This window comes from Adiantum capillus-veneris, chromosome 5 (assembly GCF_014529385.1).
Source record: "Adiantum capillus-veneris isolate H3 chromosome 5, ASM1452938v2, whole genome shotgun sequence".
NCBI lineage: Eukaryota > Viridiplantae > Streptophyta > Polypodiopsida > Polypodiales > Pteridaceae > Adiantum > Adiantum capillus-veneris.
This window is the reverse complement of record NC_140935.1, coordinates 57,484,812-57,497,230: the sequence shown is the minus strand read 5'-3', so window position 1 is coordinate 57,497,230 and position 12,419 is coordinate 57,484,812. Positions and strand designations below refer to the sequence as shown.

Sequence of the window (12,419 nt, the reverse complement as noted above, 5' to 3'; positions counted from 1 at the left end):
ACCAATTTTCACTTGTTTTGGACTTTTTCTTAGGTCTCTAACTCCAACTCTAGAATTCTGAGTCTATCTGATCACTAGAAAATAGACATAGGATGACTTCCCAATGTCCAAAATCCACCAAATTTTGTGTGTAACCTCCTGAGAGGCTAAACAAGCTATGCTCCAGAGGGTTTTGAAAACTTAGTTTCTTTCACTGGGTTCTTAGTCTATCGCGATAGACTCACCAAGTATGCTAACATGACACTTTTTTCAAATTTTCTCTTCACAGATGTGTTCCCTACCCTCTGTAGATCATGTATACCAAGTTTCACAAGGTTTGGAAATTTGGTCAAGTCCCTTTACCCAATTTGTCTCTGAAGTCTGACTCAAAACACCAGACAAGTGCTTTGGTGGTCTTCTTGATGTCCAATTTCAAATTTGAAATGATGGTTAAGGTCTAGGTGAGGAGTGGATTTAAGCTATGTAGTCACAATTTCCAAAAACTGTCCCACTCAAAATGTCATGAGTCTATCGTGATAGACACAGCAGATTGTGCAGGAAAAGTCAACTCAAAATTGTGACTTCACTTTTAGATTCCCCTTACTCTCTTGTGTCTATCCCTCAAATTTCATGCAATTTGGACACTTGGTTTGTGTTTTGGGCCATTTTTAGTGTTTTTGTCAGAACCTGAATCTCTATCTGGGCTTTAGATTCACTTCTAGTGATCCAAACACCTTGAAATTTGGTGTGTATGCTATGTAGGCTCTGCTTAAGCTATCCCTAGGAGGGATTTGCAAAATAAGGTCCACAGCTAAATATCCCCAACCTATCGCAATAGGCTCATAAAGTTTCCCAGTTTTGGTTTTTTACAAAGTTCTCTTCACAACTAGTGTCCTTATCCTCTGTATAGTGAATACACAAAGTTGTGCAATGTTTGGACTATTGGTCAAGGTCTTTTTACCACTGTGTCTCTGAACTTAGACTCTAAACACTAGACTTGAGGTTTGGTGGTCAAGCAGGTGTCCAAGTACACTCATTTTTTGGGAGCAGCCTTGTATTGATGTGTTTTACCTGTGGTATGAGGGGTTTTGCTTGATTGTGAGTCTATCTTCAATTCATCAGTCTATCGCGATAGACTAGGTAGAGAGCCACTGGGAAATGATTTTTTTCTCTGTTTTTGGACAGTTTGGTTCCCAATGCCCTTAGAAGCCTATCCCCAAAGTTTCATTCAATTTGGACTTCTTTTCCTTTGGATTCAAGCATTTCACAGTTCACTTCCTTACACTCGGAAAAAGAAAATTCCCACTTAGATGCACAAGCACTGATGCAAATGCTTTGAAATTTCACATACAAGCTCTAGAGCATATGCAAAATAAGGTCTTGAGGTCAAACTTTTTGTTTTTTACAAATTGCAGATTTGGTTTCAGATTTTTGGTTTTTTTTTAGTTTTTTTAGTTTTTTTATTTTTTGGATTGGACCAAATCTGTGTTTTCCCCCTACCTTAAGGTCTCCAATGCAAAAACAAGCACTCAAATCGGCTTTCAAACGACCATTTCAGAGCACTTTTACCATAATCAGCACAATTTCGCCTTTTGTGTTTTCAAGCACATTTTCATGTCAAAATTGCTCTAGATCAACATCAGATGTCCTACACTACCTAAAGTCCTACTTTGGATGGTTGAATGGTTGTTTTTGCTTTTTGGCAATCAAACAGCCTGCTACTTACCTTTTGCGTTTTTCTTTGCGTTCTTTTTTTTTTAAAAGTTCTTCACAACCATAAGTCACAACCAAACACACAAACCATAAAACCTAATCTAAACACACAACAAAATAATATAACCATACCTCAACCTCATGGTGGACCACCTGAGCGAGACGCAGGCTCCCTGGCTATCCCTCAGTCAAGAGATCCGCTCTCTGACTTCCCACTAAGAAGGCAAATGGTGACAACACTCTAGTTTAGGCGCTTCGTCCCCGGCAGCGACGCCAATGTTAGCGGGTATGCCGCGACGGACGATGGAGCACAACGAGAACACAGACCAACAAACTGTCAATCCGAGGACGTAGCTGACCCCACTAGGGCATGGAGGCAATCTCTGGGTTTTCAACCCTGAGCTAGACACGAACAACACTCTACAGTCACTAATCCTACCACAACACTACCATAAAGCAAAGAAACAGACCGCATCCTACGAAACACTACAAGCTCGAAACAGTCTGAAATCATATCGGAATGACTCGAAATCGGAGGGTAAGACTCACAAGTACATATCCTATGTGGCCAAACACCTAAACCCTGAAAACCATAACTGTAAGACCTCTAATCGCTGTCGCGACAGACTCAACACAGAAATTTCCAAAGTGTCCGGAACTGATCTACAAAAACATCAACACGAAGAGCTTCTCGCCCTGATTCTAATGACTACTCGATCATTCAGAACGGATGTCGTTTGAGGTACTTACGACCAAATATAGCTCGTAGCAGGCGGGCTAGCGATGTGGTCCTTGGCTTGCATTGCTTGCGTCGACGCGGAGAGCTCCTCGATGCTAACACGCTCCTACTCTCATATCTGCAATGTGATTAGTGTGCGCGACGGTGTGTGTGCATGAAGCTCACTACTGTGTGCTGCAGAACCCACGATTGTATATTATTTGAGATAACATGATGTGTTTTTTACAAAGCCTTAGGTTTTAGATTATATACAAAGCCTTTAAACCTAATGTCCGGCCAGATGACCTGAATTGTCCTTAGGCTTCTGCAGAGCTTAATTACAAGAAACTGAGTTGGCTTTACTCATTATACAAGCATCTGCGACCAAAATACAAGTGCTGATTTAAAATATGAGGTTCCCGTAAACATTACAAAAGTGGCCGTAATGGCTCAAAATAATAATAACGGGATATTCAATGACGTCCATGAACTCGTATCTTCATGTTGCAGCATTCATCTTCATCTTCATTACTTCATCACCATCTTTATGTGGAATCTTTACAGAATCTTTATGGAAACGTTGTTGAAAGGGCGTCCTTTCAACAATAGTAGACCACTCTCGCCGACAAGAGTGGGGCCTTCGGAGAAGGTTTTACAACATCTCTGGTGTCGTATCTCTCTTCTCTCTATCTCTTAGTCTCATACACTTTCACACACAGTGTCCATTCACTTTGTTTGTGATCATAGCATTCTCTCATTAAGAACGGAAGGCTCTCCCTTCCAGAAGAACAAAAGGAACCTTGAGCACAGTTCAAAGCACTCATCTTGAGCAAAGCTCAAACATTCATTCCACTGCACATAAGATTGGTATCAAAGCTTTGACAGTGTTCTGTATCACTCAAGGAAAGAGCCACAAGAATCACAAGAATTTTTTTTCCTTGTTGCGGTTGCACGAACCCAAGTTCGCTTGGGCGTGTTGATTCCTAATCGTGTTTTTGAAGAGTGACAGGAAACCCAAGAAAGAAGGGCTTGTCGAGCCTCCCCTTGTGCCTCTTTTCACTCATTGACAGCGGACCATGCACTTAGCGGCCGGCCAATCGACGTGAGGTGGAAAAAAGCAACCTTGGTGTGAGTGCAAGGCCGCCAAGGGGTGCGCCCGCGGAAAGGAGTATAACTCGGGTGAAGAGAATATCCTTCTCAAACACGGTTTGCAAGCGAAAGAAAACCTCAAGACCCTCAAGAAACTTCAAGAAACTCAAGAAGAACCTCAAGAACCCAAGATCCCCAAGAACCCAAGTTCCTCGTGAACTTAAGATCCCAAGACCACAAGAATCCACAAGAACCCACGACTTCAGGATGGTCATCACATGAAGCGGAATGGATACTTCGCTTGGAGGTGATGAGCATGAGAGAGGCGAAGAAGAATTTTTCCCACCAGGAGGTTTTTCCAACACTCCCCCTTCCCCATCTATGTCAAGGGTTGTACTAACTCCTATGGAGGAGTTGGAGCAGATGTTCATGGAAAGGAAATTAGAACGCGAAGCAAGACAAGTAGAAATGGATCTTAGACACGCAGAAAGAATGGCAGAAATGTAATGCAGAAAGAGAAGCAGAAAGAAAGGCGGCCAAAGCAATACAAGAGCAGAGTGACCGACACAACAAAGAGTTCTGGCGACTCTTTTCTCAAGTTCAGGCACAGATGCAAGAGATTTGGGGAACGGAGACTCTCTCAGTCTCTTCTTCTCCCAAGCATGACTCACAGGATTTGCATGATTATGAGAAGCATGATGATTTGAATGATAATGATGAGCATGATGATTTGAATGACAATGATTTGCATGAAGAGGATGTGATTGTTCACAAGAAGGATGATGTGTTAGTTGATACTTTCTCTAGTGAAGCTAACCTCATTGCAGAGACGATCAATCATGAAGACACAATCTTGGCTCTCAAGTCGAGGTCCAAAGAACCCCCAGGGAAGAACTCCCTCAGAAAGAACACCCTCAGGAAGAACCGATCTTGGCTCTCGAGCATAGGTCCAAAGAAGCCTCACAGGAAGTATTATGTGTTCGCATAATTGATACGCACGCATTGTTCGAGTGTTTCATTCGTGATCGTTTCCTGTATTTTAGTCAGCGCCTCTATATGATCCCTTTTCCTAGGCATGACATATTGTACGTTGAGCACGTTTCACTCATGGATTGTTCATGAAAAGATGAAAAGTATGTATGTAAGGAAGTCACATTCCATGTATCTTCCTTGGCATGACACAGTTGTAGATAGAGCACATGGAAGTATGATCACCAAGCATGGGCATTTCCGTTGTGAATTGCTAGTTGATTGATTTAGATCCGAAAGAAAAGATTCGATCTCATTGTTTGCATGTGTTTGATGAACGGTTTGGCATTCCGTCTCTATGTCCATCTACATTGCATGCACAGTCTTTGAGGAAGACAAGATTTTTTCCACTCACTTTACATGGAATAGGTATGTTCATGTTTTTGTGTTGGAAATGGTTTCAGGAATTTTCAGCCATGGAGATTCTTAATGAAGAAAGAAGCATGACTCTCGACGAAGTTGAAGCATCGAAGGAGCCACAGAAGACTTGTTGCTTTCGGCGAGGCCCAAAGAAACAAGCGTTGCAGACCTTTATGAAGTTCAAGTACCGCACGACCCACACATCAGAGTAGGCCGGCGAAGAGTCCCTTCTAGGATTCTGGATGCTATTGGCAATCTCCCTCGACACCATACAGTTCGGTACCCATACGTCACTTTGAAAAGGAGGGGATGTCACATGACACATCCAACCCTATGTGTCCATGGACAAGCTTCAGCATAACAAGGGTTCAGTCAGTCCAGTCAGTCTAGATTTAGAAGTGATCTGGTACTTTTGTGAGTCTGTTCGCAGACCGTGCATGCCTAGGAACTTAATGTAGATGCATATCCTCTGGTTGCACACAGCATGATCATAAGCATTCCCATCAAAATCCATTAGAATCAGTTAGGGAAATTTTCCAGTGCATTTAGCCTATTTTCCCTATTTTTGACATTTTCACTTTTTATTTTTAAGTGACTTTTGTTGGAAAGTAGGTAGAGCAAATTGAGTAAGTTTGTATATAAGAAAACCTAAACTAGCACTATTTGGCAGAAGAGGCAACAGGAGCCAAGCTCAGTAGGCAACTTCTCAACAAGACCCCTTGGTGGACTTCCCTCCAAGCAAGACCCAGATCTAGCGTTTTCTTCATCAAGCATCATCGCCACCCACAACAACAGCCTCAACAAGCTAAAATTTTTGGAAAGCATCATCGCCTAGCCCCTACATCAGCCTGGCGTTTTTGCCTCAGCATCATCGCCACAGAATCCTCCCATTAGCTAGCGTTTTTGGATATCCCTTCCACTAGCGATTTTGCAGACCATAGCGTTTGCAGTTTTGCAGCGTTGTCAACCATAGCAGTGCAGCGTTTTCAGCAATGAATAACATGCAAGTTCAACCCTAAAAGAGTAGCAGATTCAGCCCGGAAAGACCATCAATTTCAGCCTTAAGAAACCTCAGTTTTCAGCCCTAAACCTGAAGATTTTCATTGACGAAGACCTACAGAAACAACCCCCAAAATCAGCGTTTTTGAACTAGTCGCAGATTTCAGCCCATAGCGTTTTTGGACAACAGATAAAAGATTGCAGATTTCAGTCCTTATGTCGGTGTCGTCATCCCCGTCGTTGTCGTCGACATAGCCTAAACTTGCATCAGTCTCATGCATACCGTTTGTACCAGTTTGTGTAATCAATAGTAGACCACTCTCGCCGACGAGAGTGGGGCCTTTAAAGGAGGGTTTTACAACGTCTCTGGTGTCGTATCTCTCTTCTCTCTATCTCTCAGTCTCATACACTTTCATGCACAATGTCCATTCACTTTGTTTGTGATCATAGCATTCTCTCATTAAGAACGGAAGGCTCTCTCTTCCATAAGAACAAAAGGAACCTTGAGCACAGTTCGGAGCACTCATCTTGAGCAAAGTTCAAACATTCATTCCGCTGCACATAACATGGTAATCAGCTGTGGTCCCTCTTCAAAGAAGCCTTATGGTGAAGGCAAACCTTGGCTGGTATCTGGCGAAATCATCTACCTTTGAAGGAACGTATTTTCTTGTGGCGTTGCTTGGTTGGAGTTTTACCTGTTGGCAGCTTATTTCGTGCTCGGCATATTGCGTCTTCTCATTGTCTCAGATTTCATGATGCTGAGGAGAATGTGCCGCACTTATTGTGGGGCAGTCGCTGCTCTCAATCCTTCATTCGGCAGGCATCGGTTGCGTTTTCCCTCCGCCACTTTCCGTAGGCGGTTTTGGCTTTTTGGGGAGCTTCGGTCTTTGCAATCTTAGTTTACAGTTTTTTCTAACTGGGCTAGATTTTGGGTTCTGTGGACCATCTGGCACCACCGCAACTCCTTGATGTTTCAAGGCATTGCTATTGACCCTTTCCCTTGCTTCAAATTTTTGGTGGAGTTTCATTTTGCTTATGATGCTGGGGACATCACTCTTGATGCCTATAGGATTTACTTTGGCTGTTTCTAGCCCTTGGAGCCTTATGTTGCTCCACTTTTTGTATCTTTTCTGCTTGGTGGTTTTTCCTTGCTTTGAGGTTTCCCACTTTTAATTTAAATCAACAAGATTTACAAGAAAAAAAGAGAGTGTGTGTGTGTGTGTGTGAGAGAGAGAGAGAGAGAGAGAGAGAAAGAACAGCAGCGGGGCTCTCTAGAGAGCATCATAGTACCCCTATAAGCAAACTTCAGGTTTCTGCATGTATTGAATTAAGGCATTGCCGGTCTGCGCTTTGTTTCAGTTTGAAGGGACATGTTTATGCGGCAGTGTCGGTGGATCCTTGGTTGCTGCAGCCCATGCCTGGTTGAGATGGAGCTAGAGAGTGGATGATAGAGAATGCAACATCAGGCACAGAAAATTGTACAGAGGTTTTAAAACAGAGCAGCTGAAAGCAAGGACATACATATGACCTGTGACAACTCTGTAGATGACACCGAGTTTGCCGTCTCTATCATTGCTTCTCTGAGGGAACCTGCAAAGAGACAGCACTCTACACAGAGACGTCCACAGGAATGGATTGCTCAAGCAGAATGCTTTTGTTGGAAACACATTGATCACTATGTATGCCAAAAGTGGTGCTCTTGATAAAGCAAGGGAGTGTTTGATGAGCTTCCATCTTGTAATGGGGTCTCTCGGAATGCTTTTATTTCAGGGTATGCTTTGCACAGACATGGCGAAATAGCTTTAGATTGCTTCCAAAAAATGCTACTCGAAAGAGCCTGTACTTCAAAAGCATATTGTCGTAGGTAATGCACTTATAGACATGTATGGCAAGTATGGAGTTCTTGAAAAGGCACAAGAGCATTCGATGGGCTTCGATTCCAGAATGTAGTCTCATGGACTGCCCTAATAGCAGGTTATGCTCAAAGAAAACAAAATAAAGAAGCATTGCTTTGCTTTGAGAAGATGCAGTTGGGGGGCTTTGTTCCTGATAAATTCACCTTTGCTTGCATCTTGAAAGCATGTGGCAGCTTTGGAGCCTTGGACAAAGGCCGGGACATTCATGCTCAGGCTGTAAGAGAGTGTTTATTTGGAAGACATATTGTTATTGGCAGTGCTCTTTGAGATATGTATATGAAAAGGCACTTCATTGTTTTGAGGAGATGCAAGCCTCTGGGTATTCTCCAGATGCAGTTACATTTTCATGCATTTTGAAAGCATGTGGCAGCATACAAGCTCTAAAGAAAGGCCAAGAAGTGCATGCTCAAATTGCGACAAATTAGTTCATGGAAACACATATAGAGGTTGCTAATGCAGTTGTTGGCATGTATGCAAAATGTAATGCATTTGATATAGCACAAGAAGTTTTTTATGAGATTCCAGTTCCTGGCGCAGTTTCATGGAATGGGCTTATTGCAGGGTACATGCATATTATAAAAAATGGATTGCTTGAGAAGGATTCCATTTTGGGCATTGGGGTAGTAATGTATGCCAGTTGTGGTATGCTTGTGGAGTCTCAACACATGTTCGATAAGTTTCCAGTAAAAGATGTGGCTTTATGGAGTGCTCTTATGGTAGGGTATGCACAGATAGGAAAGAATGAGACCGTTCTTTGTCTGCTTGAGAGAATGATTGAAGAAGGCATAGAGCCAGATCTAATAACGTTTTCCATTGTTCTTAGTACTTGTAGCCATACAGGTCCGGTGGATGACAGCCAAGCCTACTTTGAGTTGTTAAGAGAAAGCCTACGGAATTGAGCTTTTTTTAGAGCACCACGACCAGCACTAGCAATACTATTAATAGCTTGCAACAGCAGGAGTTGATGGAGTTCTACTGGCACCAGACAGCTGTTCTTGAGGGGCAAGGAGTGTAAGGCACCCACGTTTTGTTGGGTCTTCGCCACAACTTCAACAGAAGGCCTCTTCTTTATAGGACTCTTCCTCCTTCCATTTGTCTTTCTCTCATCACATGAAATATGGAGCAGAGTCCACATCCTTGGCATCGATCACCACGTCCGGCCAAGACTTTGTGCATTAGCAGCAGTAGCTGCTGAAGACAGCTTTGTACACTGATAACGTCAATAGAGCAGCCCTAGGTGGTAACTGTCTCTTGCCCTTCTTTGCATCAGATCAGAAATGTACTCAACCTTCAAATGACCTCTGTGCATACCGCTGTTCATCAACAGTCTTGCTTTTCGACCAAAAGGAATTCTTGATGGCACATTATATGGGCGCGAGCGCGCGAGAGAGAGAGAGAGGCCGGGGAGAAGAAGAAGAAGATTTTAACGTTGTAGGAAACTATCGCAAGAGACCTTAAAGATCTACTAGCTCGCGCGCCCCGCCTACCGGCGGGCCTCGCTCGCTCTTACCACCTCACTCTGTATGTGTTTGAGTGTGTATGCATCTTTTTACATCTCTCAATGACACACACACGATCCACACTCACACGATCGAAACTTTACATAAAAAAATAGTTTACATTATTGCCAAAAAGGCTCAGGAACATATCTGCATAGCACTCATAGTCGTGCTATTTCAACAGGATCAAGATATTGAGTTGGAGCTCTACAAACTTGTCTTAAATCTACTTTTTGAACTCAACTCAAGTAAATCTTGTAATGACGAATCATCCCAAGCTCTTGCTTTAAGAGCATTAGCCTAATGTTGGGAAAAAAATAGGGATCAAACAACTTGATGTAAATCGTGTCCAACTCATTATCTATATATGATCTCCAAATAGTGTAGTTTTTCTCAATCACTTCGCATGCCCATTGCCATCCCCGTTCAGCAGGTAACAAATTTTCTTCAAAGGCATCAATAATAATGTTTTTTACACTTGAAAAAATAATCATAATTTCGTGGGCCATTTAATTGGTTGCAAGAAAAGAAAACAATATTAGTACTCAAAGCTTAAAATGTGTGTGTGTGTGTGAGAGAGAGAGAGAGAGGGAGAGAGAGAGAGAGATGATCAACATGGCCACTTAAACACTTTAAAAAAGTATAAGCACATTATAAATACTTCAATTATTGATTGTCATGCCAAAAAGTGTCAAGAGCTTCATTAGGTCAAAGTCTTTACAACATTCGAATTTTTTTGCTTGCAACAACTCATATTCTACTCTATAATTGGACGATTCAGGATCGCTCCAATATATCTCATTGATAAACTTCACAATTAATTTTAAAATTTCAAACTCTTCATCCGAAATGTAAGATTTGTTATTGTGATATATCTTTCGCAACTGAATATCACAACCACAAACATTGACATAATAAATATCAACCATATGTAGTTCTTGTAGGACTCTCATCAATTTTATTTCGCTCAATACTTGTGACACTTTGCATAGTGAAATGCTTAACCGTCCACAATTTCCATACCACCCATCAGCATATAAATATACCCAATGATGCCACCAACACCATGTACCATATCCTTGACAAATGTACTCTTCCTTAACTTTCAAATATATAGTCATCCTTATATGTATTGGGAGAATAGCCAATACATCATGACCCATATTAACCTATATTAGCAATTCGTAAATCTGTCTCTCTCTCTGTCTCTCTCTCTCTCTCTCTCTCTCTCTCTCTCTCTCTCATTAACCTATCTAGTAGATAAAAACCCACTTCAATAAGCCACCAATAACTAAAAAAATATGATACTTAGCATGCATAGACAATGGATCAAAGTGTTTGATTATCTAGAGAAGTTGAGCCTACGACACACTCTACTTGGAACTCTCAAGATCCAAGGTCCGACACGTCGAACTCTGCGACCGAGGCGTGGAGGTGATTCACCCAAAGAATAGATTCTAAACATCCATTCATTCACTCCATAGGGACCGTATGAAAAGTTACAATTGAGAGGCCGTTGCATACCTAACTCTCGTATAGTGATTTGCATATCATCTATATCAAACTCTATGTGATAATAACCTACAACACTTCTAAAATATCGTGCTTCATATAATGCCAAGACAGAATGTCTGCAATAATATTGAAGTCTGCAATGAAAATAACAACCAACCATTCAGACATAAAAAGTAACAACACATTTAACGTCATATGGATTCAAATTCAAGCTATACGCACCGAAGGATCTCAAAATCCTCGATAATACGAACAATATCCTCAGCATGTGCAGGACCCCTCCACAATGGAGGATCTAGAAAAAATGTAACACGTGTAAACATACAAAATAAAGGCCACAAAGTTCTCATTTTTTATAAAAGTAAGTAACAAAGATAAGATTTTATATTTACATACCTCTAATATAAGTAGGTACATCATTGAGGGTGTACGAAACCATGATGTATCGTGTCATTCTTTATCTGCTCTAACAGCACAGATTTGGAAGTTTAAGAGGAACAAAGATGAAATAGAATAAAGAAGACTTTGACGATCATACCGTAGAGAACCATGTCCTTCTTTCTTTTGTTTTAGTGAAGGATTTAAGAGAGAGAGAGAGAGAGAGAGAGAGAGAGAGAGAGAGGAATGAAAGCAATTCAACAGACTTTGAAATTTCACAACTTCACAAAGAGACAATACAAAACAGTTATTCAAAGTGTAGTCTTCGAAAGACCACATTAGGGATTCTATAAGTCCAAGGACCTATGTTGTATATGTTTTGCAAGATACGGGGTGGTGTTTCAACTTGAGTAAATATCCTCAACCGATATGGTGTAGTGTGGTCTCCAACAACCCCCACCTGTTGTGCATTGAGTGGCCTCTCGTCACTCACAAACCAAATATTAACTTGAATTTGACGATGCTCGTGGTTCGAAGAAAAGGCAACATGATAATATCCAAGAACTTCCGTGGACATATCTCTTCCTAAGTATAGCATTTCATAAACGCCTACGATGATAAAACCTCGATAAGAGTGATCTCTGCAAAGGCATCCATGAATTATGTAGAGCAATAAAAGCTTTAAACTACAAATATACCATATATAAAAACTCTTACAATATAATATGAGTTTGATCAAATAAGATCACCAAAAACATAGCAAGAACTCTTCCCCTCCGGTGCGGTGGATCTTCAACAGAGTAAGTCAATGTATAAGCCAATCTTCTCAAGAAAATAATAGGTCAAGGTAATAAGCTAATTTAAAAAAGAAGATAAATATCTTGAATGAATTCAGTGATGTGACCCACTACATAGGAGGCACTGCGTCGAGGATCCATCTATGGGCAATACTTTGATCTAAGAGATATGAATAAAATTTAACATCAAGTGTATCTGACTTTAAGTGAGAGCCAGAATGTCAATTTGAACTTATTGTTATGAGCTTGCTAGTTGTAATACATCCTTGAATACAATGTTTGGAGTGTAATAAAACTCCGCTTGAGAGTTTTCAGTATTGACAACAATCCTCATAGAAGCTGCACTTCGTACACGTGACATTGCAACATACAACTGTCCATGAGAGAAGATCAATGATGCAAGATATAGACCAATAATTCCAAGTGT

General features: G+C 41.2%; 1 protein-coding gene across 1 annotated transcript; it reads left to right on the top strand.

Moving 5' to 3' along the window:
* The first annotated feature begins 7,077 nt into the window (after positions 1-7,077).
* LOC147457360 (putative pentatricopeptide repeat-containing protein At5g52630) lies at positions 7,078-9,745 on the top strand. Its single transcript, XM_086513574.1, has one exon. It carries the CDS (start codon positions 8,232-8,234, stop codon positions 8,700-8,702), a length of 471 nt encoding a protein of 156 aa, XP_086369700.1. The 5' UTR covers positions 7,078-8,231; the 3' UTR covers positions 8,703-9,745.
* The last annotated feature ends 2,674 nt before the right edge of the window (positions 9,746-12,419 follow it).

What these genes read in the sequence shown, in the direction of transcription:
- LOC147457360 (XM_086513574.1), top strand. Translation starts at nt 8,232, where the DNA reads ATGGAAACACATATAGAGGTTGCTAATGCAGTTGTTGGCATGTATGCA.